The following is a 27,388-nucleotide window of genomic DNA, read 5'->3' as shown; positions in this document are numbered from 1 at the left end:
AGGCTTAGCAGATTCTGTTTTTCAGTGAATGATGGTTTAACTTCCTTTCTCATATGAAAGTGTGATTTCTATTCATATTTATTTCATTCATAGTCTGAGTAATGCCTAACTTTTTAGTTTAATGTACATGAAATCTTGTCTTGTGCAGTTGTGTAAGATGTCCAAAGGCTGCTTACAGTGGCTTCGATTTTTCAGGGCATTATGGTTTGTAGTTTAAAAATCAGAAGTCAAATTTGGTTGTAGTGGGATTTAGTTTAACTGGAGCTGTACGAGAAGATTATGACTTTACTTGTGTTTTTCCATACCAGAAGCACATACTTTCCACAGCACTTCAGCGGGGAGGCAGAGTGCAAGTTCTGTTTATTTTAAGTGGCATCTCCATGGTTCCAAACCCCTTATCTAGACTCTTCATGGGCTGTAACTGGGTAATTAAAAAGCAGGATATAGGTCAGCTATGTCTGGTTTCAGTATGGGATAAATGCACGTTTTGGAGCAACTTAATGTGGCTTTCAGGACAGCCGTTTCTTTGAGCAGGGACTTTGGGGCAACTTTGCTCCAGAAATGGAAGGTTCACTAAGATGGCTCTGGAGCAAAACAAGATGTTTTGAGTGTTGAAGCGTCCCTGGATGCTGGGTTTTCTTAAAGGGTGTAGCTACTCTTTCAGAGCCTTATTCCCAAGAAACAGCTTGGCCAGCCCAACAGCAGCACATTTGCCCTTGTTAGAGAACAATCCCTGACTGAATGGCAAGTACTCAGCTGGCTTATATAAATAAGGACAATTGTAACAGAGCAGGGAGTCCTTTTGTACTGCTTATTGCTATTGCAATAACCTGATACACAGTTACTTGCTAGCAGAAATGTTAAAACTATTTCTGATTATCTCTGCTAGTGTATCAGAAGTGAATCTGAATCCACTCAAGGTGGTTGTCAAATCCAAATCTCAGGCTCTTGGGGGAGTTGCTCCAGGATGAGATGGAGGTGCTGTCACCAGCCCACGGGCACTTCATTAGTGTTAAACCTTGCACTGCAGGTGGTGGGATTGGCTGTTTTGCTAAAACCAGAGGATAGTTTTGAAAAGGGGAGAGGAATTGATGGCAGATGTTACAGCTACAACATAGCTGAATTTTATACTTTTTCAGATTGTCATAGTATTTCACTGTGTATCTAAACCTAGGTAAGCAGCTGAAGAGCTACAGCTGCTGATAGCTGTGGGCTTGAGGTTTGAGAAGTGAGATGTCAGAATTCAGAACAAACTGTGCTGTGTATCAGGTGTTTAATTACATTTTTAAGCTTCTGAAGTCTACACTTTTTAGGTCCAGATTTTTTTCTCTCTCAGACAGTAGCTAATCAAACCTGCTTTTATGCTGCATTTAAGTGTCTTGGTGCTTATCTCCTATACCCAGTTACACTGACTGTGGACAGCTTGTGTTTGTAGCTGGCTGAAGTGCCCTTACCTGGTGTGCAAAGCAGGGCAAGGACATGCTCACGTACTGCCTCTGTTCAGCATCATTGTCTGAGAGTGCTGAGCACTGTGAGGCATATTTAAAAATAGAAAGGTTCTACAGGCTTTTTGTCCAGCTCTCACTGATGACTGACTGAACCTGGATGAGCTGCTGTAAAGTAAGATCACAAAAGAAAGTCCTGATGTGCCTCCTTTCACTGAGGCTGGGCCCCTTCAAGCAGACCTGCTCCAGAAGTGAGAGAGAAAATGCTTCAAGCCTTCATCTGAAAATCTGTTTGGCAAGTATCACACAGCAAACTTCCTTCCACTTCCTTTATCTGTGCTGTGACTGAGCAATCCCTGGGGAAATGCTCAGTTATATCAGTATATGGCAGAGCTCCCTCACACCATAGCAGATGTCTGCATGTGCATTAAAGATGAGAGGGGATGATCTCCAGCTCTGAAATATAAGGCCACACAGGGAACAGAGGAAAGACAAAACCAAATGGTCAGAGATCAAGACTTGTGCAGGAGGGTGTGTAGTGATGCCTGTTAACAGATGTTGTCAGAGGTGAGCTGACTGCTCCTCAAGAACAACCTTCTCTCAGTACACAGCGCCAGAAACAAGTTTGGGGATGGGTCTTCTTTGAGAAGAATCTACTTCAGAGTGAATGATTCTGTGTTTTCTTACTGACTTCAAAACAGACCTGACTGAATCACTCAGTATTTTGCAAATGAGAACACAAATCTTGACTAATGAAAGCATTTACAAGTAAATGTAGAATTAGCTCTCACTACTAAGCTGGAGGCAGGTACAGTCTTAGAGAATTCAAATACAGTTTCAGGTTCAAATCTAGTAGGGAGACCTGAGAGCTCCTCTGCATTGCTCTGTGGGCACCCAGGAGCAGCAGGCAGGGGCAGGGGAGACAGAGCTCTCCTCTCAGCTCAGAAAGCTGATCCAGGCTGATCCATCCATCTGCCCTAAGGATTTGCTGTCGTGGCTGACAGTGGCTTTCAGCACTAGGATTTTAACGTGCCCAGCAGGAGTGACCAGTGGCCTTCTGTGAAACAAAGCACATGGTAGGCTTGAGTCTAAAGCCCCATGGGACAGAGCAGGGCTCTGCTGGAGCGGCTCTTTCTTAACAGCTTCCAGTTCAATTCATATTGTGAGATAATACAAGTGTTATTGGTAGATTACATTTCCCTGTGCTTGCAGAAGTAGAGAAGTACATCAGAAGTGACTGCAGAACAAAACCAAACTGGAATCGGTCATCTGGATATGGTATAAGACTGCTTGAAGCTCAACTGCACACACTAGGGACAGTTGCTGGCAAAACCATACAACCTTTCAAGTTCAATATTCTTTGAGCAGTTTGCCTTCAGTCTGATCTTTGTGACAGATCCAGTAATGAATTGACAGGTTCTGGACTGGTGCTTGTCTTAGCTGGTACCAAGCAAAATCTCACTTATTAAATATTTAAAAGAAACACACAGGAATTATTCAAATTTTAATGCAAGTTTCTTTTAATTTTGAATTAATCAAATTTTTATTGAGGCATTTACAGGACCTTGCTAACACAGTGCAAACCCGTACTGTGTGGAGCTTACCCTGGGCTATGATTTCAGTTACAAGTACAAATTCAGTGCAGAGGTAGCTTGGCCTATAATTACTCCTATCCAACCCCTCCTTCTGGTCCCACCTACAGCCACCTGTGTGTTTCAGCTGCTCCTGGCATGGTGCTATCCCAGGAGCCTGGCACAGGGGAGCTGAGCTTCTTCACAGCCAGGAAGCTGCTTCACAGCCCAGGCTGGAAGGGAAAGGCAGCCAGCAGCAGGCAATGGACTGCGAGTACTGTAGATCATTGATGCTGATTAACTGATGCACTCATGCAAGCTAGGTCTTGCTGGGCTGCTCCCCATTCTTTATGTGAGGAACTTCATACTTCCAGCAACTCAAGTTTTACTGCTGCCATGGAAAAAAAAAGCCTTTCATAACAATTAAACTGTTGTTAGTTATGTTGTAAGGTCTATATTTTAATCTCAAGGCAGGAGTCAGGAATATTACAGAACACATTTTGGAAGATAACCAAGTCCCTGCTACATTCTTAGCCTACCTGAACCAATTAAAAGAACCCAACCCAAAATCAGTAGGTTTCTGTGGCAGTATCTCATGGAAATATACTTCATTTTTCTTGCTGTCCTCTCTCCTATCTGGTCAATAATAAGATCTAATTACATGGATTACAGTAGACTTAGTAAGCCCTGCACATGTGCTAGGCTAAAAGTAATTACCCTGCTGTTTGTTAGGGAAGTTATTCCCTTTTCTTTTTCCAAAGTTGCTCTTTTTCTACTTTCCCAACAAATTGCAGAATATCCTTAGCAAGAAGTTCAGGTTCCTCCAAAGCTGCGAAATGGCCACCTCGAGGCATGAAATGGAAGGAGACTATATTGGTGTATTTCTTCTGGGCCCAGGCCTGGGGTGTGTGCATGATTTCATTGGGGAAGGAGGCAATGCCAGTAGGTACTTGTACTGTGAGCCTGAGAGAGGAGAGAGAATAGTTTTAATCTTTCAAACACTTAAATTTGCAAGAAGTGGAAAGCCCCAAGAAAATGTTGTTTTTAAACAGCTGGGCACACTGGTGTTAGGCAATTAAAATCTGACTTCCAGATCCTAAAATTGAAGACAACACTGTAATTGCTGAATAAAAAAAATCTTTTTTTTTTTTTTGCATACATTTATATTAAGGCAGTTTTGCAAGGGATCCAGGACATGTGAGTTAGAAACATGGAAATGGAGAGGAGAGCTCCAGGAGGTGGTGGGCAACAAATTTCCTCATGCTGCACTCTGGGCTCAAGAGATTTACAGTGAAGAATACCACTCAAACATGTTGAGCCTGGCAGGGCAACTGGAGGGTAGGCAGGGGAAGAATTACTTCAAAGTGCTGCAAAGCAGAAGAGAGGAGAAGAAATGAGAGCAAATGTAGACTAGTTCAGAAGAAACACTTCTGAATGTGAGACTTTAATGCACTTAACAAAACATTCTGTGCATTGGGAAGTGTAAGAAAGCAGCTGGATTTGAGGGGAAGAGTCTTAGAAAGTGGCATGTTTAGTGCTTGTTATAAGAGCCACATTTTCTAGGTTTAAATGTCCCATACACACAAGCTGCACTGTCAGAATTACAGACTTTAAAATATAGATACAAAAAGTGTTGGGCACATAACCACTGGAAGCCTGAGATCAGAAGTGCCTGATTTTACACAGGATTTGGGGACTCTTTCCTCTAGGCACACAGAGCTCATGGAGGCAGAACCAGAGCAAGATACTGCCCACAGTGTGGCCACAACAGCTCCAAGAACCTACTCAGCCTCCGGAGAACATAATTTCACAGCTAAATAAATACCATAGCAGTAAGCTGTGGTTGCAAATACCTCAGGGCAGGTTTAAGCCTTCACTGATACTCAAGTTGACACAAGTCTATGCAACCAAGCTGCTGCATTTAGTGCCTGTGCAGCAGACACATCAGGCTCACTGACTCCTGAATTACAGCTTGTCAATACACTGAAGTTGCTTCCAAAGGGAGGACTTAAGTCTTTTGCAGAAATAGGCAAAGTGTGTCTGGAAAAGTACTAAGACTACAAACCAAATAAACTAAATAAAACTGACTGCATGACTCAGTCACAGGCTAAATTAGTAGCTGAAATAAAATGTGGAAATACATGGATACACCATGAATGGGAGGCCTCAAGCAGCACCACCAGCGAGATCACCTCACTGACGGTTCAGGATCCCTACCTAATTACTGTGTCTTCCAAGCACAACACAGTTCATCAACTACCAGGCCTGTCCTGCAGAGGAACACTGTGATACAGCAGTGTTTTTCTTCAGCATTCAGAAACCTGCAGCATCTGTAAGGCATGAGCAATCTGTCTGCAACAATAAAATTAAGATAAGGGCAAATATTTAAAGAGAAGAAAAACCCACTTACTTTTCATGTTTCTGTGTGCCTATCCCCTTCTGCAAGTTTTCTTTGTAGAAACGCATTGAGGAGACTATACAGCCTGACACCCAGTAGATCATGACATTGGTGAGCAGATCATCCAGGTTAAACTTCCTGAATGGGTAAGCCCAGAGATTGCTTAGTTAGAACTGAATATCCATTTGCATTACTTCAGCAGGGCCTTGACTTTGGTTTGTTTCCAAGAAAAAAAGTTGCAGCAAAAAACCAATTAACTTGGTTAAGAGTGGAGAGGTGAAGAGTACTGCTCCCTCTCTGTCTGTCAGTGACCAATTAATGATGTTAAAGGCTTTCAGACACAAACTGGGAAGTGACATTTTAACTCCTACACAGAAGGCAGGCTCCAAGCAGCACCTTATGCTCCAGCATAGCTGTCCTGTCTACAGACTGGGAAGGTGGGAGTGGAACAGCACATGGAACAGCTTGTGCCATTTATTAATGATAATGTGAAATGCTACCATGAGCCTTCAACAGAGCCATCACACACCAACATGGACTGTAAACAGTGCATGTTTCATATGTAATTATTAGCTGTATGCAGGACAAACATTCTATTCAAATGGGCCTTTTCATGACATGCCACTTTGCCCCATTCCTGCCTGGTAGATCTCAAATGGGATTTTAACTCAGGTTTCTGCTGCACACGAAGAATGGTCCTTTATTAAGCAAATGGTAGGTAGATGAAGCAAGACCTATCAATCCAAAGCAAACTCATAGAGAGTTAATTATGAGTATTAAAATGAATCACAAGTTCTGTTTCCCAGCATCTTAATGCAAGTTAAACTTTGGGATTTTGTATCCCAGTGAGATTCATTCCCCTAAGCCAGTTTTCAGTATCCAGAAGTTGCAGGGTGTATTTCTTTCCTAGCAGATCAAAGTGGGAAGGCAGTACATCAGCCTCCATGGGCTATTTGCTTTTCTGCATGCTGTGGTACAGCCCTGCCCCACCTGTGGTCATCACAGGCTCCCTGCGAGGTGTGAGAGGTCAGACAAACCTCTTCACCTGTGGCTCTGGGCTCGGTCACCTCACCCAAAATGGCACAAGAGAAAAGGCTTACCTCTCTAGTCCTCCATCCTCTAAATTCTGGAATTCCAGATCAGTCCATGAAGAAAACTTTTCCAGGATATATGCAGCCAGTCCTACAGGAGAGTCATTCAAACCACATCCTGAAAAGGAGGAGGAAAATGTAACTGAAAGTGTGATATCCAATTCCTGTACTCATACTCTTATAGAAGCAGCCTGATACCATACAGAAGATGTAATTTTACAAAGGTCTTCCAGCAGCTGTGTTCTTAAATAAATAAATAAAACAGAGCAATGAGTTGGAGCCATTTAATGCTGAACTGATGTAACAGTATTGGATTTCTGCTGGCTTTTTTATTTTTTCTTGAAAGCTAATAAGATTAAGCTCTATGTGCCAAGTAGGGTTTGCTTCCATTAATCTGGAAGTTGTCATGTATTAAAAAGAATTACAGGACCAAACCCCACATGCCTACACATGACCAGGAGGATTTGCAGCATTACCTAACAGCAAAAACATTTTAAGGATTATTAGAAAGTCATTAAGGAAGAGCAAGACTTTACTAAGAGTCCATCTTTTGAATTAGCAATAGCCAGCTGCCTTCATGTAGAACAAGCCTTAATATAGTTTGTTTTGCTTCGACAGAAAAAACACACCTGCACCTGGAACTTCAGTCACACATACTAGTACTGTGAAATACAGGGCCCATGAACTGTCCCAGTTGCTCAGTAAAACCAAAGAAAAATCTGTTCCTGAGGAACAGCAATGTATTTGAAGTTCCACCCAGGCAACTCAACCTTCCTGAAAGATGCCTAACGTTGCAGCTGGCACAATTTCATCAGTAATTGCTATTTAAACATGACAGTGAAATTTCAGTTACCAAATATTGATAGCTAATATTGATAACTGAAATAACAAGTTGTATTGAGCTCCCTTTCCAGATCTGCTGAACTAGACAAGCAATAGCCTGTTCTCATCTACTTACTATGAATAAAGAAGAGCACATCTGTTTACAGATAGAAAAAACTGCCACTGATCCCAACAGCACTTGGAATAGAGGTGCTGCCCATTTCCCTCAGCTGAAAATGAACCCACACTCCATGCAGGTTTCCTAAAGAGCTTCCTCCAGCAACTTTATATCTCCTTTTTCAGAGGTTTTTTTCTTCTTACAGGAACCTGCCACTGCAGAGAACTCCTATCTGCATTGTCCTCAGAATTGCAGGAATGCTCCAGCTCCCAAAGCATGAACTGGCTGCTGGTTCTCAGTCTGCCCTGACAGACCACACACACTGGTAGGGACAAGAAACAGCCAAAAAGGCAGAGCAGAGCATGGCTAGGCATCCTTCAGCTATCAGCTCCCCACTCTTTTCTGAAGCACAAAAAACTAGTAGTTTTTAGAAGCCAAAACTCAGTGGAAGCAAAATTATTTTCAATCCATAAAATTATCATTTTGCCTACACATTTTTACATACCTGCCTCTGTAGGTAAGCTGATGGAAGACCATTAAGAAATATTTTCCTTAGCCACATTTTTAATAAAATTCATGAGTGAATTGCTGCTGCACTAAACCAAAATGTAGCCAGTATTCTTGACTCAATTATCCAATTCAGTCACAAAAAGATGTTTTTAAAATAGAAACACTTAATACTCAGATACTTAAAGTAGTTAAGCAATCTGACTAGCTCATCTAGAAAGAACATTCATAGCTACACATTTTTTGTCCTCGAAAGTCTGCAAGTGGTTCAGAACAGTGAGTGAAAAAGAAATTTGATTTTACTTCTCAGGTATTACTTATCCTTATAATAAATAAGTTACACTGTGCTGAAACAGCTAAAAGCTTCTCATAGCTTACTTCATTTGAATGTGATCAGTTCTCTGAGAAGAAACCTTGTTTTGCTCTCAGCACAGCTACATTTGAAATGGAATTACAGTCCCCAGTGACAGCAGAAGTGGAAAAGTATTAAACAATCTATTTTATTCTATTTATGAAAACTGGAAATGAGGTCAGTGGCACTTGGAGCATGCTCAGTTTTGATGTGCAGATACATTGCTTCTGCATGCAGAAGTGTGTGTAGTGTTTATATACCCCATATGTAACTCTTTCTGACTCAGACAGAGAAAAGAAGCCCAACATTTAAACCTCCAACATTAGGAAAAAAATTATTTTCTGTGTATTTTAAGCAGAACGTTTTGTTTCTATGAAAGTACAACTAAAATTAACAGACTAAATATTCTGAGCTCCAAAGGTTGGGGGTTTGTTTCTTTGTTTTACCAACAGTATCCGGTTTTGTAGCCTGTATGTGAGCGTAGCCAGACTCCACCAAGATCCTGTAGAGCCCTTTTTCCAAGAAGGGAAACATCCTCCTGATGTCTTCCTCCTGGAACCCGAAGAGCCCTGGAAAGCAGCGGCCCAGCAGGATGGAGAGCAGGTGAGTGAATCCCACCTTTGTAACCGAGGCCAGATTTAAATGCAGACCCTTCATATGGCTAAAAATAAGAACACAAAAAGCCCCACATTAACAAAAATAAAATGTGATTCAAAGTTTTTACATTTAGAGTCAGAGAATCATAGAATATCCCGAGCTGGAGGGGACCCAGAGGGATCACTGAGGTCCAGCTCCTGCCACTGCACGGGACAACACCAAAAATCTCACTATGTGCCTGAGTGTTGTCCAAATGCTTCCTGAACTCTGGCAGGCTTGGAGCTGTGACCACTAACATTTAAAATGCTATTAACAAAAATGGATGTACTTAAATTGCGACCTGCTAATTACATCATGACTTCAGCTGTACTTTGCAGTGTGGCTTTTCACAGAAAAATGACAAGTCAAAGAGACAACTGTCAGTGATCAGCACACACTCCTGAGCACTAAGCCACAAATCCTCCTTTTCTTTTTTTTTAATGAGTATTTGTCCCACTCCAGACCTCAGCAGGGCCATTACAAAACTACTGCACAACTGTCTGAAAGCACAGGTATATAATACAAACCAAGGTATGTAATTTTGGATTGCTGCTTAACACTGAGCACCAAAGAGAGAAACTACACAGTGCTCTTGTGAGGACTTGGACAGGAACTCTCAAGTGCACAAGAAATAAAATTACTCACAGAATAAAACAGCTTTGCATGCCAACTGTGCAACACTGTTCCAAAGGGGTACTCACTTGGGAGCCATCTGGGCCAGGTTGGTGCAGATGAGCCAGCCCCAGTCACCACCTTGGGCATAGAACTCATTGAATCCCAGTCTGAGCATCAATTCATAAAAAACAGAAGCAGCACTTACAGAATTGAAGTCTGCATTAAAAGAAAAGAACACTGTTACTAATTCCACCTACACTTCTGACCTTGCAGCATTTATTCTCCACATAAAGGCAACACTCAACTTCCTAAAAAGTTACAAGTCTGTTTCTCCTTGCCTGTCTGATAGACTATAATGGAAGCCCTTCCATCCATCATCCAGGCAAGGTCTAGAGAGCAAGCAGAAACCATGAGGAGGACTAAGTCCAGCCTGTTTTGTAGACTAATTCCACTGTTTGCCCATGCACTCTCTCAATCAAGGGGTTGCCAGACTGCCTTTAAACTAAGCTGTGGTCATACTCCAGCTGAGCCCCATCAGAGGCTCAGAGCATTGCCCAGGGAGTGTGTTTGTATTTTGGCTACTGTGAGCACAGTCTCCTCTTAATTATAGTTGGAAACTCTTAAGTTTCCACTAGTAATGCACTTCTCCTCTTCACTAGACACTGATGACATAAATTGTAAACAGGGAAGTAGAGAGAAGCAAAACCAACTTTCCCCACATCATTCACCTGCACTAAACACTAAGCTTAGTATGACTGTAAATACTACCTTGCTTCAATTTGATGCAGCTTGTGTTTGTGGAATTCAGAGCCCAAATGAACAAGCAGGTAATCTGCCTTGTAGATAATATGGACTGATTTGTTTCAGCTGTTGCTTCTCACCTACCCATATAATGCTGTTAAATATGGATTCAAAACACCCAAAAGGAACAGTAATAAATTAAATTTACTCTGTCTGCTCACTCACGGACAATTCATGGACTCAATTAAATTCCTGAGTTGTCACTTCATAGCTTTTTATAGTTCTTCTAAAATTGTCTACACATTGCTCAAGAAATGAGTCAATGATGTCACCTAAAGCCACCCTCTTATCTCCCTCTTCCCACATGACACACAGGATCTCTGTTTCTACACTGGGGAAACAAGAAGTGTGTAGCAGGAGTCACTGTGCTGCTGGCAGGGGCTACCTCACTGTGAGCCTGGGTTGGTGGGGGTTCAGTTTCTTCTCGTTCATCGTACCTTTTTTGTGGGGTGCTTCTGAGAAACCATAACCAGGGATAGATGGGCAAATTACTTCAAAAATGTGTTCCTCACTGAGGCCATGGCTTGCAGGATCCGTCAGGAGAGGGATAATTTTGTAAAACTCATAAAACGAGCCAGGCCAACCATGAACCATTAGTAGGGGCTTTGCAGACTGGCCTTCAGGCAAACGAGGAGGCTTTACGTGAACAAAATGGATATCAATGCCTGTAAAAATAAAATAATTAATCAGCATGCTCAAGTTTACCATGACACTGAAACTAATCACAGAACAGATTACAAATAAAGCTTTTCTGAAGTCCTTTTTTTGATGAGGATGCAAACACACAGCACTTCCCTGGATACTTTATCCAAGGACCTTAAAGTACTTTATAATGGGCAATGAAGCATCACAGCAGCCAAATGAGGTTGGTGTATTTCTGTTTTAAAATAAATTGGCAAATTAAGATACAGAAGTGAAGAAATCTACTAATGGTAACATGGTAACCCACAGAGCTTAAAGGCAGAAGAGAGGATTACATCATTTAGTCCAAGTGCCCTTAAATTTTACCCAAATGTCCCAGTATGGCACGGGATAGGCTTCAGCCACCCACACATTCCCCGTCCTGAAAGGCATACAATTGCAACTGGAAGAGACAGGGGATCCATCACAACTAGCAGCTGTTTGTCTGGGGGTGTTAATCACTTTCCTCATTTTGCATTTCTTACTTTCCATTTGAACATGTCTGGCTTCTGTCTCCAGCCACTGATCCTAAATGTTACAGCAAAAGGAATTTGAAAAGCCTTCAGTAAGCATCTTTTCTGTAGAGCCCTCCTGTAATCGTCACACATCGTAACTGCTGATAAACCAATCATGCCAAAACAAGGATTTGACAAAATGCCTTGCTAAAAGAGAGTTAATTTCTGTAGTTCTTTTCTACCTTTTGTCCAAAGCTTTCAGGACCTCTTTAAGTGAATAAAGCAAAACAGCAGACTATGTTCTAGTACCAGACCCCTCCTTGTTAAGTAAAAAGGTAAAAATTGCAGTCCTGTTTCCTTTGTGATCCCTTCCCTGTGTAAGCAGGGGCTTCACACAGCATTGTCCTAACCACTTCAGGTGAACTGCACTACCCAAAAACCCATTCAGGGCTTCGCTTTCCAAGAAACAATAATTTTCTTGATGTATTTGAGCAAATTTTACTCACATCAAATCCAGTTCACAAGTGATCCCACCCTCTTTCACTGCCTGAGATTTCCCCATCCTTGACAATTCTGTGAATCTCTGTATTCTCTGAAAAACTTCCAAGTGATGACAGAAGGTAGGAATCTGATATACAGAAAGCTTGACCTTGTCTTTTCGTGTCTCATCTCTGTAATCTTTCCTAACGCTGAAATTTCTCTTCCCAGTGCTATACATAGTGCATTGTCCTTAGCTGCTTCTCCTTTCCTTGTCTCAGATGATACTTTATTTTTTCTTTTTTAAAGGAAGACTTTTTTATTATATCTTTTTCAGTAGTAATCATGTTGCACACATTTAATAAAACCTTTATGTTCTAACCACTATGTAACAACCGTTTATTGTCCCAAATCCATTTTAAATATTATGGCAAACTGTATCATATAAATAAAGTACAACTGTGGATGCAAAAGCATATGACATACTCCTAAGCTTGAATTTTGCCATCAGGTGAGACAATTGCCTGCTTGGCTCTAGCTGCAGCCCCAACTGACCCCAGCACAACCTTAAATCAGGCATCTTCAAACATCCAGTCTGACCAAGCTCCAGCACCAGCAGACCTTACCTGGATGGCCTCTTTCAACAGGTGTGTGTGCTCTGAATGAAAAGAAAAACATTCCCTCACACCTGGCAGCCCATCAACCCCACAGGAAAGGCATTCTGCATTCCTGGTCCCAGGGATGCTTGACATGGGGCAGCAGAGCACATCTGTCCTGCCAAGCAGGGACAATCTGAGTAGCCAGCATGGCCAGCTGAGGAGGCTGCCAGGCTGGTGGCATCACTGTGACAGTGGCAGCTGGGGAACTGCACTGAGCATGAAGAGACATCTGTGGGTATTTTTGCATGACTGCATGCAAGTCAGGGAACATGTGTACATCTTAAGATCCAGTTCTGTTTCCAAATGCCCGTGCTTGGCTTCTGTTAACACCAGCTGACAACTCACTCATGCACAGGGAATTCCATTTGTCATTCCTTGTCCTAAAGGCTTCAGTTACAATGAAGGAATTTCTTGCTGCTTCAGCAGTGTTGCCAATGATCCATGCTAGCCCATCCAACACAACCTGCACATTCCCAACATCAAGATCCCTTGCAGACAAGATTATGTATTACTGCTTACTTTTTAAGGGAAAAACTACACACCTTGAATCTTTGTTTTGAATTGTGGGTACTTGTTGAGGACTTCAACTTGTTTCTTCCAATTGAACTGGTTTTTCCAGTAGGAGACAACCTTCCTGAGATACACTGAGTTAATCCCATAATGGAAGCAACTGTTCTCCAGTGGCTCAGTGAACCGAGCCTGGTCAAGTCTCCTAAATAAGTCCTACAGGGAAAAAGAAAGAGACATTAAGACACCTGTGTCTGCCATCTTGGGCTGAGCTGGGCATAGTTTCTAGTTATTTCCAAGTGAAATGAGAATTATGAAAATAATATCTCTAATCAGACACCTGTGCCTTTTGCTGATGTTCCATCAGCTGTTCCAATTCTTTTCCTCCTCCAGATGGCCTCCTTCCTCTTCCATTTACAGCTGTTCTTAATGCTCTCTCCCTCTTTGTTCTGCAGGGCTGGGTAACCTGTTTGCCAGGCTCATACCCACAGGGGACAATACACTCTGCTGACACTACTGTGGTTTCCCTGTTTAAGTCTTGTTGCCTTTCCAGGATGCTTTGTTACCCAGGTTACCTGTGAGCCCAACCTCACAATCACTGCATGAATCTGCCCCAAACTTTTTGCTTTCCTTCCCTGACCAAGGGGTGGGATGTCTTTACTGGGAAACACTCTGAGGGATTTTGCATGGAAACAAAGCTGGTGAAACTAGACTGAAATTAAAGTTTCCCAGTCTAGAATAACTATGAAAGTGACCTTCCTACTGCACTTCAAGGTTACAGGGGATGCTGACAATACTGCAAAATCAATCCAAAATCACTCAGCAGGGAAGGACAGCCAAGAGCCCCTTCCTGCTGTGAACAGAACCACAGAGTAGTTGAGGGCGGAAGGCAGGTCTGGAAATCTAATCCTGCTCAAACCTTTGTGGGCTTTAAACCTGAACAGCATTTTCTAATAGAGCAACAGAGACAGCTCCCACTCTGACTCAAGTGAGTGAGGTGTACACAGTGGCTCACACCTCACTGAACAGGCAGGCTCAGCCTAGGCAAGATGTCAGCAGACAAACTCACTGTTTTGGCATTTAACACATGAGCAGAAAGCATGGATTTCTAAATGGAGTTTTTGACATGTCTTTACATACGTGCTTTCTGTCCACGCTCACCACCTTTTAAAAGTATTTTAGCAATGTGTGCTAGCATAACTTTAACTCCCAGTTTCTATTTAAAACTTAAGTTTTCTACCAATGGATTATGTTGCAAGAGCTGTAATAATATGGAATAGAATGTTTCAAAAACATTTGTAAGTTAGAAATTATCCAGCTTTATGTCTGCAGTGTAAGGGGAAGACATGATGGAGATCAATGTCCATTGATATTACTAAGAAGGGAAAGCAAAGTGTTAAAAAACCCAGGCCTTGCTAAGAAATTAGGGAGCTATTATAAATTACTAATATGAGCAATCCCATGAGTATTGTTTAAACCATGACTCCACACAGATCTATGAAATTGTTCAATCCCTGCCTTAAAGACACACAATCAAAATCTTTCTATCCAACAAATTCTGCAACATGTTTACTGTAATTACCACCGTAATTTAGTGTTGACCAAAGTAGTCCATTAATTACAGAAGAATCGGCATCCAACACAGCTGCAAACATAAAGCAGTCAAGAAAATGAGGTATTTGTAACTGCTTTGGAAAGAAAGGGGGAAAAAAAAGGCATTGTTCTTATTCTCATCTACAGAAACTGAGCAAAGTGCACAAACAGAAAAACAGAGTTGAGTAATCTGGAGTATGATTTTTATGTTTATTAGGCTTTGCAGAGTAGGTTTATTTACCAGCAATCTTGCAACAGCCAGCTGGGAACAAAGTTGTACAGCAGCATGTGAAATCTGCCTATCCATACCTACCTTCTGAAGTACTGAGAAGTCCCTTCCCCCAAGACCTGAGCATCATTGCTCACTCTGACAGATGTAACTACTGGTTCAATTTAAAATTTACTTCCAAACAAGTTCTGCATTTATTTGGCCACTTCTTATTTCTCTCTCCCCAGTACAGAGATTTGCTTACGCTCAGCTCTTCTTCTGTCGTTTCCACCTTAAATGGCCGAATAGTTGTATCTTCTTCAGTGTCAGGCTTTTGTCCCTTGCCCCACCACCCCTCTTTGAAGGGCAATGTCTCTTCCTTCTTCTTGGAAAATAAGAAGTAGATAATGACTGTCCCCAGAACCAGGAATACTTCGAGCAGCATAATGCCTGCAAGAGACCAGAACTCTGGTAAGGCAAATCAGTTCAGAAACTTTTTTAGACATGATTCCATCTACATGATACTCTGTCACTCACAGTGTATCAACACTTCTGTAAAATTTCAGAAACAGAATGTTTTAACCTACGCAACTCAAGTGGGGACGTAAAAGATACATAAGAAAAACAGAACTTGAAGCAAATCAAGAGATCACATGGCTTCGTAATTAAATAGTTCACTGATAAAACATGTCACATTGGCTTCCTCAGTGGTCCATAATTGCTGCTAAGCTTCAACAGTAAGGGAGATTTAATGCTTTCTCTTCTTCTGAAGCTCTAGACTTCCCACAAACTCAAAAGCAGAGCATCTCTTCAGTCAGGCTTACATATCCACTCCTATAGATTTGTAGGGAAAGAAAAACAAGATAAATATAGAGAATAAAAAGTGAAGAGGCCGAAGGCAGCCACCTTTGTTACTCCCTGTCAGCCTGAGAGTGGGGCAGGGATATATTTGCACAACCCTTGAACAGCAGTGCAAAGGGTAGTTGGACCTTCCCTTTCTTTCTCCCTCTGAATTGTTTCAAAAGAGAAAACCACATGCATGCTCTCCTGGCTCTAAAATATGATGATCACTTCCCCAAGTGATAAAACTCTGTCAAAGTGAAGAACAACCTGATTTCAGAGCACATCTGCATATCCCAGCTGCAGGGCTGTTGTGCTTCAATCAAAGAGAACACCTTAGCAAAAAAAAAATCCATATTGAATATATTTGAGCTGTTTCATGCTGCAAGTAGAAAAAGTACTCAAACTCTCTTTAATAATTAATGTTTTCAAGCATGCCTTTAAGAATAAGAAACATTTATAAAGTGGTTTGGGGAACAGTACTGTCATCATTTTAATGCATGATTTTAAGGAATGTTGTGTTTCAAACACTCATTGGCTGGGAAATTGCTAAGACATGAAGTATTTCAAAACTTCAGTGGGGCAAGGATTGTTTATGACCCAGAACGTCTTCATTCTCTCTAGAGCCTGAAGGTTTTGTTGGTTTTGTTGCTGCAGAGTAATTTGATGCTCTGAAATGGCTCAAAGAGTCATCAAGAATGGACCAAATTGACTCCTGGATCAGTCAAAACAGGAATTTTAATGTAAGTTAATGGGAGTACACAGGATTATAACAGGAATGAAAGTGACCTGTGTGGTAAGTGCCTTCATGTGACAGGACACATTTTAGTCAACTGCTTGACTTTAATTTTCTAATGTTTGACAAAAAATTAATAAATGGTCACAATAAGCACCCACTAAAACATCTGTACAGAAGTCAGGAACTGTGCAGATAGGACAGCAAGCTACAGAAAAATCTAGTGCTTACACATGCAAGTGCTTCAGTATTGAAAAGTGCCTGAATCCTCAGAGACTGGAGCTATTGGGAATGATAGGCTCTGGAAAAACATGAGCTGTTTATTTGTTTCACTGGTGCTTCCATAATTTCTGTTGCTTGTTTTTCTTCACAGTGGTCTTTGAAGCAAAAGACAACACTCTTTTTCCCACTTCTACCATACTCAGGCTGTAACTTACCCCAGAATTAAAAAGTTTATCCAATTTCAGCTTGCCTCAACACGTAAACCAATGTAGTCTGGGAGCATCCTGAGCACAATGCAACTTTACTGAAAAGCAGAACTGGAGGGGCTTCTAGAAACCTCAGAGCACTTCACATAGAAATGATACCTACAGTATTTAATAACATTTCTACTACTGTCTTCACAGAGAAAAACAGCAACCTCTCTGAAATCACAACCCAACTGGGGCCATGTCTAGACTACAAAGGTTCACCAGCATAACTATGTAAACACCACACAATAAAATTCAAACCCTTGGCCAGCTTCAGCATGTTTACAAAGGCCCATAACAAACAAAACAGCTGCTGTCAGTGCCAGCCCACTGCTCAGGCAGAATGGCTGGGGTACCTAGAAAAACACAGGACTCTTTCTCCTGCCTTATGCTGTACCAGCACTGTAGCTTCTGCCAAAAGGGTGACAGAGGCACAGCACCCAACACAGCACTCCTCTACCCAGGAACAGAATCTCAGCCCATTCTCCAGCAAGAAACTCACATGTCCTAAGTCAGTGGAGTACCCAGAGCTACAAAAACATTTCTGCTTCCCCCATCTGCTCTCAAGGAGACTTGAGAAATCAGACTTTTTGCAGCAGAAGATATGGGAAGAAATGCATGCAAATGTGTGTATTTTGTATTCACCCTGGACCTTGTGTGGAAAGAACTCAGTGTGTCAACAGACACCCATTTTTGCAATTAATTCCAAACAGACTTGAGGGTGAGCTTGTTTACAGTCCAGTAATAAGTGCCAAAATCATCTTCAGGTCTCGCAACAATTCTGTCTCCTTTTGCAGAGAATTGGGACTGGCGACAAACTGATTTGCATGAGATTTCATTCTGACTTGAAAAAGCTGCCTCTGATATTGGTTGGATTATTTTCCGCTAACAGAGGGACCCTCTATATTCAATCTCACTTCCCTTGAAACAGCCCATAAAATTCCTGATTACAACAAATGCAGAGGCCTGGAGCCCCAGCTATGCTGCATTTTATCCTGACTGCACAGGAAGAAAAGGGCAAAGTGCGTCAGCAGCATTTTCACTTGCACCAGTTCACAGCACACTCAAAGGGACTGTTTCGCTGGTGATGAGTTGCTGGAACGCAGCAGGTTCCTACCAGTGGCTCCAGCCTGTGCTGGGAGGGAACCACTTAGAGCAAAGGCACTCAGTGATTTCCCAAGTCTGTGATTCAAGCTCGTTCTCTTAAACTCTTGTGTGTTATTTGAGCAGCACAAAGCAGGCTCAGTCGCGATGCACCCGCACCAGAATTTGCTCCGCCAATCACTGCTGAGATCTGTTGAGAAATGGAAGTTATTGGCTCCTCACACTTGTTCCATGATGCAGCGACACAACATACAAAGACGGAAGGACAAACGGGTACAATAACAGTCTTCTATACTCGCAGCTTTCAGAGATATCAACAACAAAGCACTGGTGTTTTTATTGTCTGGAGTCTCTTAATGCAACCACAGTGGCATGTAGTCTTTATAACTGAGCACATCAAAGGGAGTTCCTGTTTTGGTTTGGTTTTTTCCTCTTTTATGCAAACAAAGGCAAGACTTTAGAAGGAAATATTTCCATTTATTCCATGGTCAAGTACTTAGGGTCTGAGACTTGTTGCATCCAGGGTGGATATTGTTTACAGACAGTATTTAAATACCTTAGACAGTACTTTTATCCTAAAGAGTTCAAGGAAGAATGCTTTTGGTTCACTAGTTTAAAAACATGTTTTGAAAGAAAAATGTTGAAATGTGAAGGGTGCACTAAATAGCCTAAAAACTAGCTCCTCTTGAAGAAGACCAAGTGCATCTTGAGAAATATGTTTGCAAAAAACTGCCAAAACTTCCTTATAGTATCTTACTGCTCCCTCTTGAAAACGATTTTGTTTTTCAGCACTTTTTTTCATTTTGATTTGCACTGTCTTCTGTTTGTGCATTAACAGCAGAGCTGAGAGCTCCACAGAGCAATTATTATTTACATCAAAGCTATGTCCTGTCTCACGCTTTGTCTTCATCAGTACCCAGTTGCAGATGCCCCAGAGAACAATGCTATTTATTTTTAGAGAGGTCATCTATGAAACAGCTCAATGGTAAAACACCCATCTCACCCTACTAGTAACCGCCCACCTTTGCCTTGCAGCATTAGAATCCATTTGAAACGTGTTACTGGAGAAATGAGCAACTGGGCAGACTTTCAGCCTAACACTGGAAACCCATTTTGGTCCAAACACATTTGCAAAACAGCTCCCATGGCCTGAAGGATGCACAATACCCACAGCAACGAGAGGTGCCATCAAGCCCTCCCAGTGCCAAGCTGCTGCTGCATGGGGGAAGCAAATCATGGGAGAGACCGAGAGATCACGCTGCTTTCAGACACATGCCAGAGGTAATCATTGCTTAAGGTTAATAACATTTTCTCTCCAAGGCTGGTTTACTAGCAGACTGCTAGTAGCTCAGAGCACTTGACATACTCTGATGCTGTCAGATACAAGGTTTACTGATTGATTACTCTGCAGGAGAAATAACAACTGAATTTAGAAGTGATGTTTTTGTTTATTTTCGTTCTGTTACATAAAGTGCCCCATTAGGTTTTACAGAAAAGGCAACCCTCTGCTGCAGTGTCTTTGTTTACACATCGGTTTGCCTGAAGAACAGCAATTGCAGGTTACTCTTCCTGAGAGACCTGAAGGAAAAACAACCCACCAAAGGGCTTCAGAAGTTCATGGCACCTGTTCCTTAACACTGACAGCCTAAAGGGGAATGGCAGAGTCTCCAAAGCTTCACCCTTAGTTTAGGTGCTACCTTCTCCAGGCATCACATTCTTGTCATTATGTAGCACCTGTTTCAGACAGAAAATCGTCCAAGTCAAGGTACCTGTATGAGAAAAGCTTAGTATTTCTGTAGTTGATGGAGCATTATGACAAGCTTCAAAATAGCTTAGCAACACAGAAATTACTTTGCATACAACTGATAACATCTCCCAGGTGAGCATAAAACGATACATTAACATTGTAGGAAAGGAGAAGAGGTAGGCATCAGATGGAATAAAGCGTCCTACGCAGGGAAGCAAACCAAAGACAGGAAGTACAAATCTAACAGAGTTTCTGCCTTGCCTCGATAAGAAATTTAGCATTTACATTTTTTATTGCCATAGGGAGGTGGCACACAATGCTATCTCCAAAACAGCAGGAAGAGATTATATCATTCTATTTTACAATCTTTTTCTAGACTGTTCACATTCAGAAATTAGCCAGTACAGCAGGAACTGAATTAGAAGGCTACAGGCAAGGAATGAGGTCACCTCCCCAATGTCGGGGCAACCACCGTCACTCAGGCCTCTCCCAGGAGCAGGGTGTGCTGCTCCCGGGACAGGGGCAGGGGCACTCATCCACCACTGCTGAGGAACACCCCACACCTGTGACACCGAGGCACTGCTCCCTTGCAGTTCTTCACCTCATTTGTCCCTTGGACAACAGGAACAATGAACAGAGCCAGTTTAGGCTCCTATCCATATGCATCACCCAGAACTTGTACTTATGGCAGGTATTCCTTGAGGCACATCATTCCAGTTGTATGTGCTGAGCACCTCATACACATATTCCCACCTCATTTTTCCTATGGCACTGTGACAATCAATTTTTAACTCTCCAGTACTACACTGAAAGCTGACAGGCACCAAGACCCAGCTAAGCATAAAGGAAAAGCAGTGTGGGACTAAGTTCACTGTTACCCACTTTGCCTCACCCAGGGCAGCATATTTATGTAACCACTGGTCAAAGCTCATACCACAACCATAATTTAAAATACTGCAGGCCGCATTTTTAAGAGGAAGAAACTCGGTTTACAAGAACACATATTTTAGCAGCATTACTTGCTCTTTCAAAGCCCTGCCCAACACATTCTTCTGTGCTGCTTAAAAACATGTCTTGTTTATCTCAATTTTCTTATTTTGCTTCTATTATGCTTGAAGAAACCCACTTCCTTCCAAGAGTCTAAAAAAAGTCTTTGAGTTACAGAAAAGCAAACTGGCAGAATCCAACTTGAGATCTGTGTGACGCCTGTTATTGTGACATAACAACTGTGTGCATGATTCAGGGGAAAGATCTACTTTCCATCTGCAAAAATTTCTGTTTCAGACTCTACAGACAGAAAAACCATGGAAGTATTCTTAAATCAGCATTGTTCAGTCATAATAAGGGTGAAAGAACAGTTTAAACTACCGTAATAATGCATCAAGGTTATATCATACAAAGATTTTATTCCTTTTATCATATCCAGCCTTTACTGATTCAATGACCCTTCAATTCCAACAAGAACAGGGTTTTTGAACACCTGCAGAGAAGCCCCAGCAGGCTGGTGTGCAACTGGAGGGTGAACACAGCTGAAAGCTGAGTGTCCAGGACAGAGCAGTCTCTCAAATAACATGTTACAATTAAAAAAGGCAAGGACATCATACCAGTGAGATGTTTTAAAAACAGTTCCTAGCCACTGTCCAGCCAACTAAATCACACAGTCCAAAAAATACAGTCCAAACATCATCTTGAGCTTTACTTCAACATTTCATTCCTAATGTCTGAAAAGAAACTATGAATAACACATTGTTCTGTTTTGCCCTCCACTAGAGTTTCTAGCAATAATAAGGTTAACCTCCTTGTCCTATGCCAGTATCTGCATTTTACAGAGCAGGTGGAAAAAGTCACAGATGAACCAAAAGAGTTAGATATTACTGATAAGGAAAGGAAATTGAGGAAATTGTTCCTCAGGCCTTAAGCAAATTTGGGCTCTATTTTTAGCTCCACCAAATCCTCCAATACTGAAGAGTAAGAGGTTACCTTCCTTCCCTGCCATGGTATTATTGCTAATGTTTTGCCCAGTCTGATCTCTAGATAAGATTTGGTTTCATCCTACACTGCCTGGTGGTAGAGCACAGCAAGTGTCCTCCTGTTTACTGCAGGGTGTTCCATTAGTCTAAGTCTCTTCAGATTCTTCCATGAAACCAGGGAGGGAAAGATCTTCTTTAACTAGCAGATTTACAAGCCTTTTGTATTAGCACTGTTAGAAAACTGAGTTACTAAAAGCTTTATTATTAAAACATGCAGAATTGACATGTATGTGGTACTTTAGGGGTGGAGGGAAAGAGTGCAAATAGTTTGAAGTACATAACAAGGAAGTACATGACAATCTTTCCTGAAAAGAAGGTGTAGAGATGGAAATAATGAATTTAAAGACTGCCAGAGGAATTTTCCGGCAATCAGCAAAATAAATGAGGTGCATATTGTGAATTTAAATTAGGATCACAACTCTAAGTAGTAAGAGCAGCATGAATGAAAACATGCTCCTTCCCATGCGACGTGAGACTCCCTCTTACCTTTAAGATACCAAACTCTATCCTTCTTCTATGATGCCAGATTCCCTCCTTCCTCTATGATGCCAGACTTTCTCTTACCTCTATCACAGCAGTCTCCCACTTACCTTTATGGTGAGACTCCTTCCATCCTTCCTTCCTTCCACAGTGATGCTGGACTCTCTCATTCCTCTTTGTGCCAGACTCTCTCCTTCCTTTGTGATGCCAGACACCCTCTTATCTCTCTGATGCCAGATTACCATCTCCATCCTCTCTGATGCCAGACTCCCTCTCACCTCTATGATGAGGTGACTCCTTCATTCCTCTATGGTTTCAGACTTCCAACTACTTCTATGATGCCAGACTCCCTCAATCCTATATGATGCCAGACAACCTATTAGCTCTATGATGACAGATTCCTTCCTGCCTTCAAGATGCCACAATTCTTCTTACCTTTATAATGAGACTCCTTCCTTCCTCTTGGATGCCAGACTCCCTCTTCCCTCCATGATGCCAGACTCCCTCTTACCTGTGTTATGATAGAGTCCTTCCTTCCTTCCTCCATCATGCCAGACTCTCTCTTTCCTCTTTTATGTCAAACACACTCCTTCCTTCAGGATGTCAGACTCTCTCCTACCTTATGATGAGTTTCTTCCTCTATTTTCCCAGGCTTCCTCTTTTTGCTATGATGTCAGACTCCCTCCTATCCCTATGATGTCAGATTCCTTTCCTCTCTGATGCCAGACACCCTCTTACCTCTATGGATGAGACTCCTTCCTTCCTCTAAGATTCCAGACTTCCTGCTACTTTTGTGATGCCAGACTGTTTTCTCTCCCTGTGAGGTTGGACTCCTTACTTCCTCTATGATGCCAGATTACCTCCATCCTCTATGATGCCACACTCCTTCTATCCTCTTTAATGTCAGACTCCCTCTTACCTGTATTTGATAGAGTCTTTCCTTCCATTCCATACTTCTTTCCTCAGTCATGCCAGTCTTCTGCCACTTTGATGACAGACTCGCCTTACTTCACGCCATGATCCTTCTTATCTCTGTGATGAGATTATGAGACTCCCTCCTTCCTCTATTATACCAGACTCCCTCTCAGCTCTATGATGAGACTCCTTCCTTCTATGATTCCAGACTTCCTACCCTTCTATGATGCTGGATTACTTTCTCTATGATGCTGGATGACTCCTTCCCTCTATGATGACAGACTCCCTCTTACCTCTTTTATGATAGTCTGGCATTGAAGGAAGGAAGGAAGGAATCTATCTCCTTCCTTTATAATGTCAGGCTCTTTCCCTCCTCTATGATGCCACACTTCTTTGTACCTCTACGATGACAGACTCTCTCCTTCCTTCATGATGCCAGACCCCCTCTTACCTCTATGATGAGACTCCTTCCTTTATTATTCCAGATTTCCTCTTCTTCTAGGATGTCAGACTCCTTGGCCACAAAATTTGAATACTCCAACTATACTACAAGAAATGTGCATAAGAATATGTAAGATAATCAACTCATTTTGCCTAGGGCTATAAGTGTAAAAAGAAAAAAATTATTAATTGTGTCTATGGAAACAGGAAGAGATCAAAATTTGTTATCTCTCTATGAAGACTTCATTATCCATGAGAAAAGGAACTTTGAATCATGACAGAGGAGGGGAACAGATGGTAGTCATCATTTTCTGTCAAATAACTGCAACACCAAAAGGATGTGCCAGAGTAAACATGTAACAAGAACAATTCTTGCTACTTTATCTCTCTCTTAATAACAACTAAATATTTAAGTTCTTTTTGGATTTACTGGCTTCATTTAGAAAAGTGCACTACCTGCACCCAACAGATTAGAGTAATTAACACTCTTGATGACGCAACTTGATGAAGATGAGGACTAGGTCCCTCAACAGAGCTTTGTTTTTCATCCATAATAACACAGCCATTTAACCTCAGAAAAAGACGTGTCTTCTGTCAGAGAGCAAACATACCCAGGCTATAGACACAGAACAAACTGAGAGAGCAATAGTTACGTGTCTTCACTACAGAATTCACAAGATTAAAAAAAATTGACTGCTGGGTGCAGTAAATATGAAAAAATTGCTTGAGATAGAGAAAGAGCAAAACCAAAACAAGTTTGCTGAGCCTTACTTTTCTTGTGGATTACAGCTAATAACCCCCAACAGAGATGTTTTTTTTTTAAAAAAAAAAAGTTAGAGAATGCTGAAGAACAGGTCACTTTTCAGAGAAGAAACCTAGAAAACAGCTTCTGTTCTTCGACCCAGCAGGATCCCTCCATAAACACAATCACAGATAATTTCTTCATTCTTGCAAATACACTACCGAAAAAAGCAACTTAGCAAAGTATGGCTACCATAATTCCCACAAAAATACTCCCAGTCATGCCAATCAGAAAGCATTTAATCAATAGAAATATGCTTAAATATATATAAAAACTGATAATGCTGCTTTAAAAAAAACAACCACAAACCCCAGAGTTTATTCAAATCATTGTCAGCCATCCTGCTATGTCTGGCATGACCAAGATATTGAAGTAAATGCCATTTTAGAGGTAGATTTTTTGTCTTTATTATTTATATAACTATCCATTTACAGACACAATGATGCTTTTAATTAAAAATAATATGTACAGGGGAAGAATTCAGGACTTCTTCAGTAGTAGTATTCAGAAGGGAAAAAAGTATTTTCAACATTAATTACAGGCAGACCAAAGCTCTTTAGAGAGAAGCAAGTTGCTCTACTTTCCAAGTGACTTTTCTTTAGGGACTTCCACAGTAATTAGAGATGTATTTGCCACATTTGGAACTTGCACTTTAAAGAAGACAGCCCTTGTGGGACTGTGCATTGCATGAAGAAAACACTCTTGCAGGCTCAATGAAGCAGTGCACACTCTACACAAAGGTAAGGCTTTACCTCTGCTCATCTGGCCACAAAATTTGAATACTTCAACTACAATACAAGAAATGTGCGTAAGGATATATAAGATAATCAATTCATTTTGCCTTAAGGTATAAGCTGTATTTTACCTACCACCTCCATCCCTGCTTTACTACTTCTCCACTGACAAAGTACTTGACAAACTATTACTGAAGCAACAAGAATTTCTGGGAGTATTACCATTCTGAAATTATTACCCCATACCTTTTTATTTGCCTGTTGTAATTATTGAGATCAAATTGGCCATGTATATTCTACTAAGGAGCCTGAGCTTGTTTCACAGCGCTTACCAGATTAAAACATTCCTATTTCATGCCTAAAATACTAGGTAAGTCTGAAGGTTTTGCTGCAACCCTAGAAGAACAAACAGACTGAAAACTTGCTATTGTCCTACAGAACGACCAAATATATAAAGTACAGTAAACCAACAGGGGAGGAAAAAGGCCTTTTAAAACTCAGTAATCAAAAATCTATTTGGGGCAATTCACACGGAGAAATTGCATATGGATTCTGGCTGTGCTGGTCATTACCAACTGTGCTCTATTTTTATTTACTTCAACAACATGATTATACATATGAAAGAAAAACCAAACTCTGGAAGAAATAATAAAGAAGCAGGGTTTAAGCAAATCACCTGCAAGTTATTATATATGAATTCAGACTGGAAAAGATGTAAGAGTCATGAACTTGACACTGTGCCAGGACCTTCCCCAAAAGGACTTCAGCTCTGACAAAGATCTAATCCTTGTCCTTGGACAACTTCAACTGTGCATTGATTTTCAAAGCTGTTTAATTGCTTTTGGGGCATATCTTCCATCGATTTTCAGCAAGCATTAGCAATTTGTGCACTCAAGTCTCAGTTTTAGCTTACTTCAGACAGGAGTAATACCCACTCCAAGGGAGAAGAACGGCATCTCAAAAGATTATTGCCAATCAAAACATTAACCCTGCATTTGTCACTCTGAAATTAAATTTGAGACACTGGCTTCTAAAACTGATTCTACCTTGTAGGTTCACCTACAATAACTAGGCAAGTTCTCTTATTTTAGATAAAGATATGCTGCAAAAATAAGGGAGGAGAAAGTAGCCTAATTCAATAGAGTCAGAAAATTAAGCAATGTATTTGATTTTGGTAGGTTGTAACTGCTAGGCAGTCAAAATCCCAACTGAATTCTGACAAACTGAGCCAAACCTGAGGAGAGAGTACATAATTTGCTTAGTCTTTGCAGATTGCTCAGTTATGCAACAAAATACGGTCGTTAAACTTAAAGGGTTTCCTTCTCATCCCTAAAATCCTTGCTCAGCAAAGGGAATTATGTATATACTACTAAATCAAACAATTTTCAGCTTTGGCAAATTACCCATAAACGAAATAAATAAATAAACCTTCAATTTCATATCCCCTTTTTGAGATGAGTAACAAAACCAAACCGAGGCCATTTATATGCCAACAGTTCAAGCAACTAACTGTTACTAAAGCAAGAAACCAGGCCACATTCCTAAGGAATGTTAAAGAAAATCGTTGCCATAAGTGCTGTCCGCAGTAAGGTCAGTTTATCAGGGACCTTAACATGGACGCACATCCCGAGCTCCAGTAACCCGTGGGGAATGTCACATCTACTGTCCCCCCGAAACGCAGATTAAAGGCCTTCCTGCTGCCGCAAACAACCCAAAACTCCCCACCCGGCCCAGCGCATTATGCAGACTTTGGTAATTCCCACTGTCAATACGTGACACCTGAGGCTGCGGAGCGGCGCTTCCAAGCCCTGGCACTTCGGGCTGGCAGCGCAGAGCGCTCTCCCGCCGCTCAGCCCCAGCCCCAGCTCCGGCACGGGGGAACACTTGGAGAAGGAATTCCGCTTACTGCATGGGAAGCTCAGGCTTCTCTCCCCTCCGTGGCACCGCTCACCTCCCGCCTGGGAACTGCACAGCCCCCGCCGCAGCGCGGGATCCCCCCGGCCCCATCCCCGGGATAAAGCGGGGGCAGCGGGACCCGCCCGCCCTCACCTGCCGCGGCCGCACCGCGCTCCCCTCGCCTCCCTCCGCCGCCGCCGGGGCACGGCCGGGCCCCTCTGTCCGCAGCCCGCCGGGAGATGTAGTTTTGCCGCGGG

At 41.8% G+C, this 27,388-nt stretch overlaps 1 protein-coding gene across 6 annotated transcripts; it reads right to left on the bottom strand.

The window, feature by feature from the left end:
* Nucleotides 1-2,944: 2,944 nt before the first annotated feature.
* EPHX1 (epoxide hydrolase 1) lies at nucleotides 2,945-27,388 on the bottom strand. 6 transcript variants are annotated; one of them, XM_071579594.1, is made up of 10 exons: nucleotides 27,285-27,388; nucleotides 23,710-23,804; nucleotides 15,202-15,386; nucleotides 13,171-13,351; nucleotides 10,794-11,021; nucleotides 9,642-9,771; nucleotides 8,751-8,965; nucleotides 6,515-6,623; nucleotides 5,427-5,552; nucleotides 2,945-3,979 (listed from the first exon to the last, which is right to left on the bottom strand). In XM_071579594.1, the coding sequence occupies exons 3-10, from the start codon at nucleotides 15,379-15,381 to the stop codon at nucleotides 3,754-3,756; spliced, it is 1,395 nt and encodes a 464-aa protein (XP_071435695.1). In that variant the 5' UTR covers nucleotides 15,382-15,386; nucleotides 23,710-23,804; nucleotides 27,285-27,388; the 3' UTR covers nucleotides 2,945-3,753. The 6 variants fall into 6 exon arrangements, with proteins under 6 accessions (XP_071435695.1, XP_071435703.1, XP_071435709.1 ...); XM_071579602.1 differs by having other exon boundaries at nucleotides 23,710-23,799; nucleotides 27,285-27,351; XM_071579608.1 differs by lacking the exon at nucleotides 23,710-23,804 and having other exon boundaries at nucleotides 27,285-27,386.

This window comes from Pithys albifrons, chromosome 2 (assembly GCF_047495875.1).
Source record: "Pithys albifrons albifrons isolate INPA30051 chromosome 2, PitAlb_v1, whole genome shotgun sequence".
In the NCBI taxonomy this organism is placed as follows: Eukaryota; Metazoa; Chordata; class Aves; order Passeriformes; family Thamnophilidae; genus Pithys; species Pithys albifrons.
Note: the sequence above shows the minus strand (reverse complement) of the source record. Positions and strands in the feature narration are given on the sequence as shown.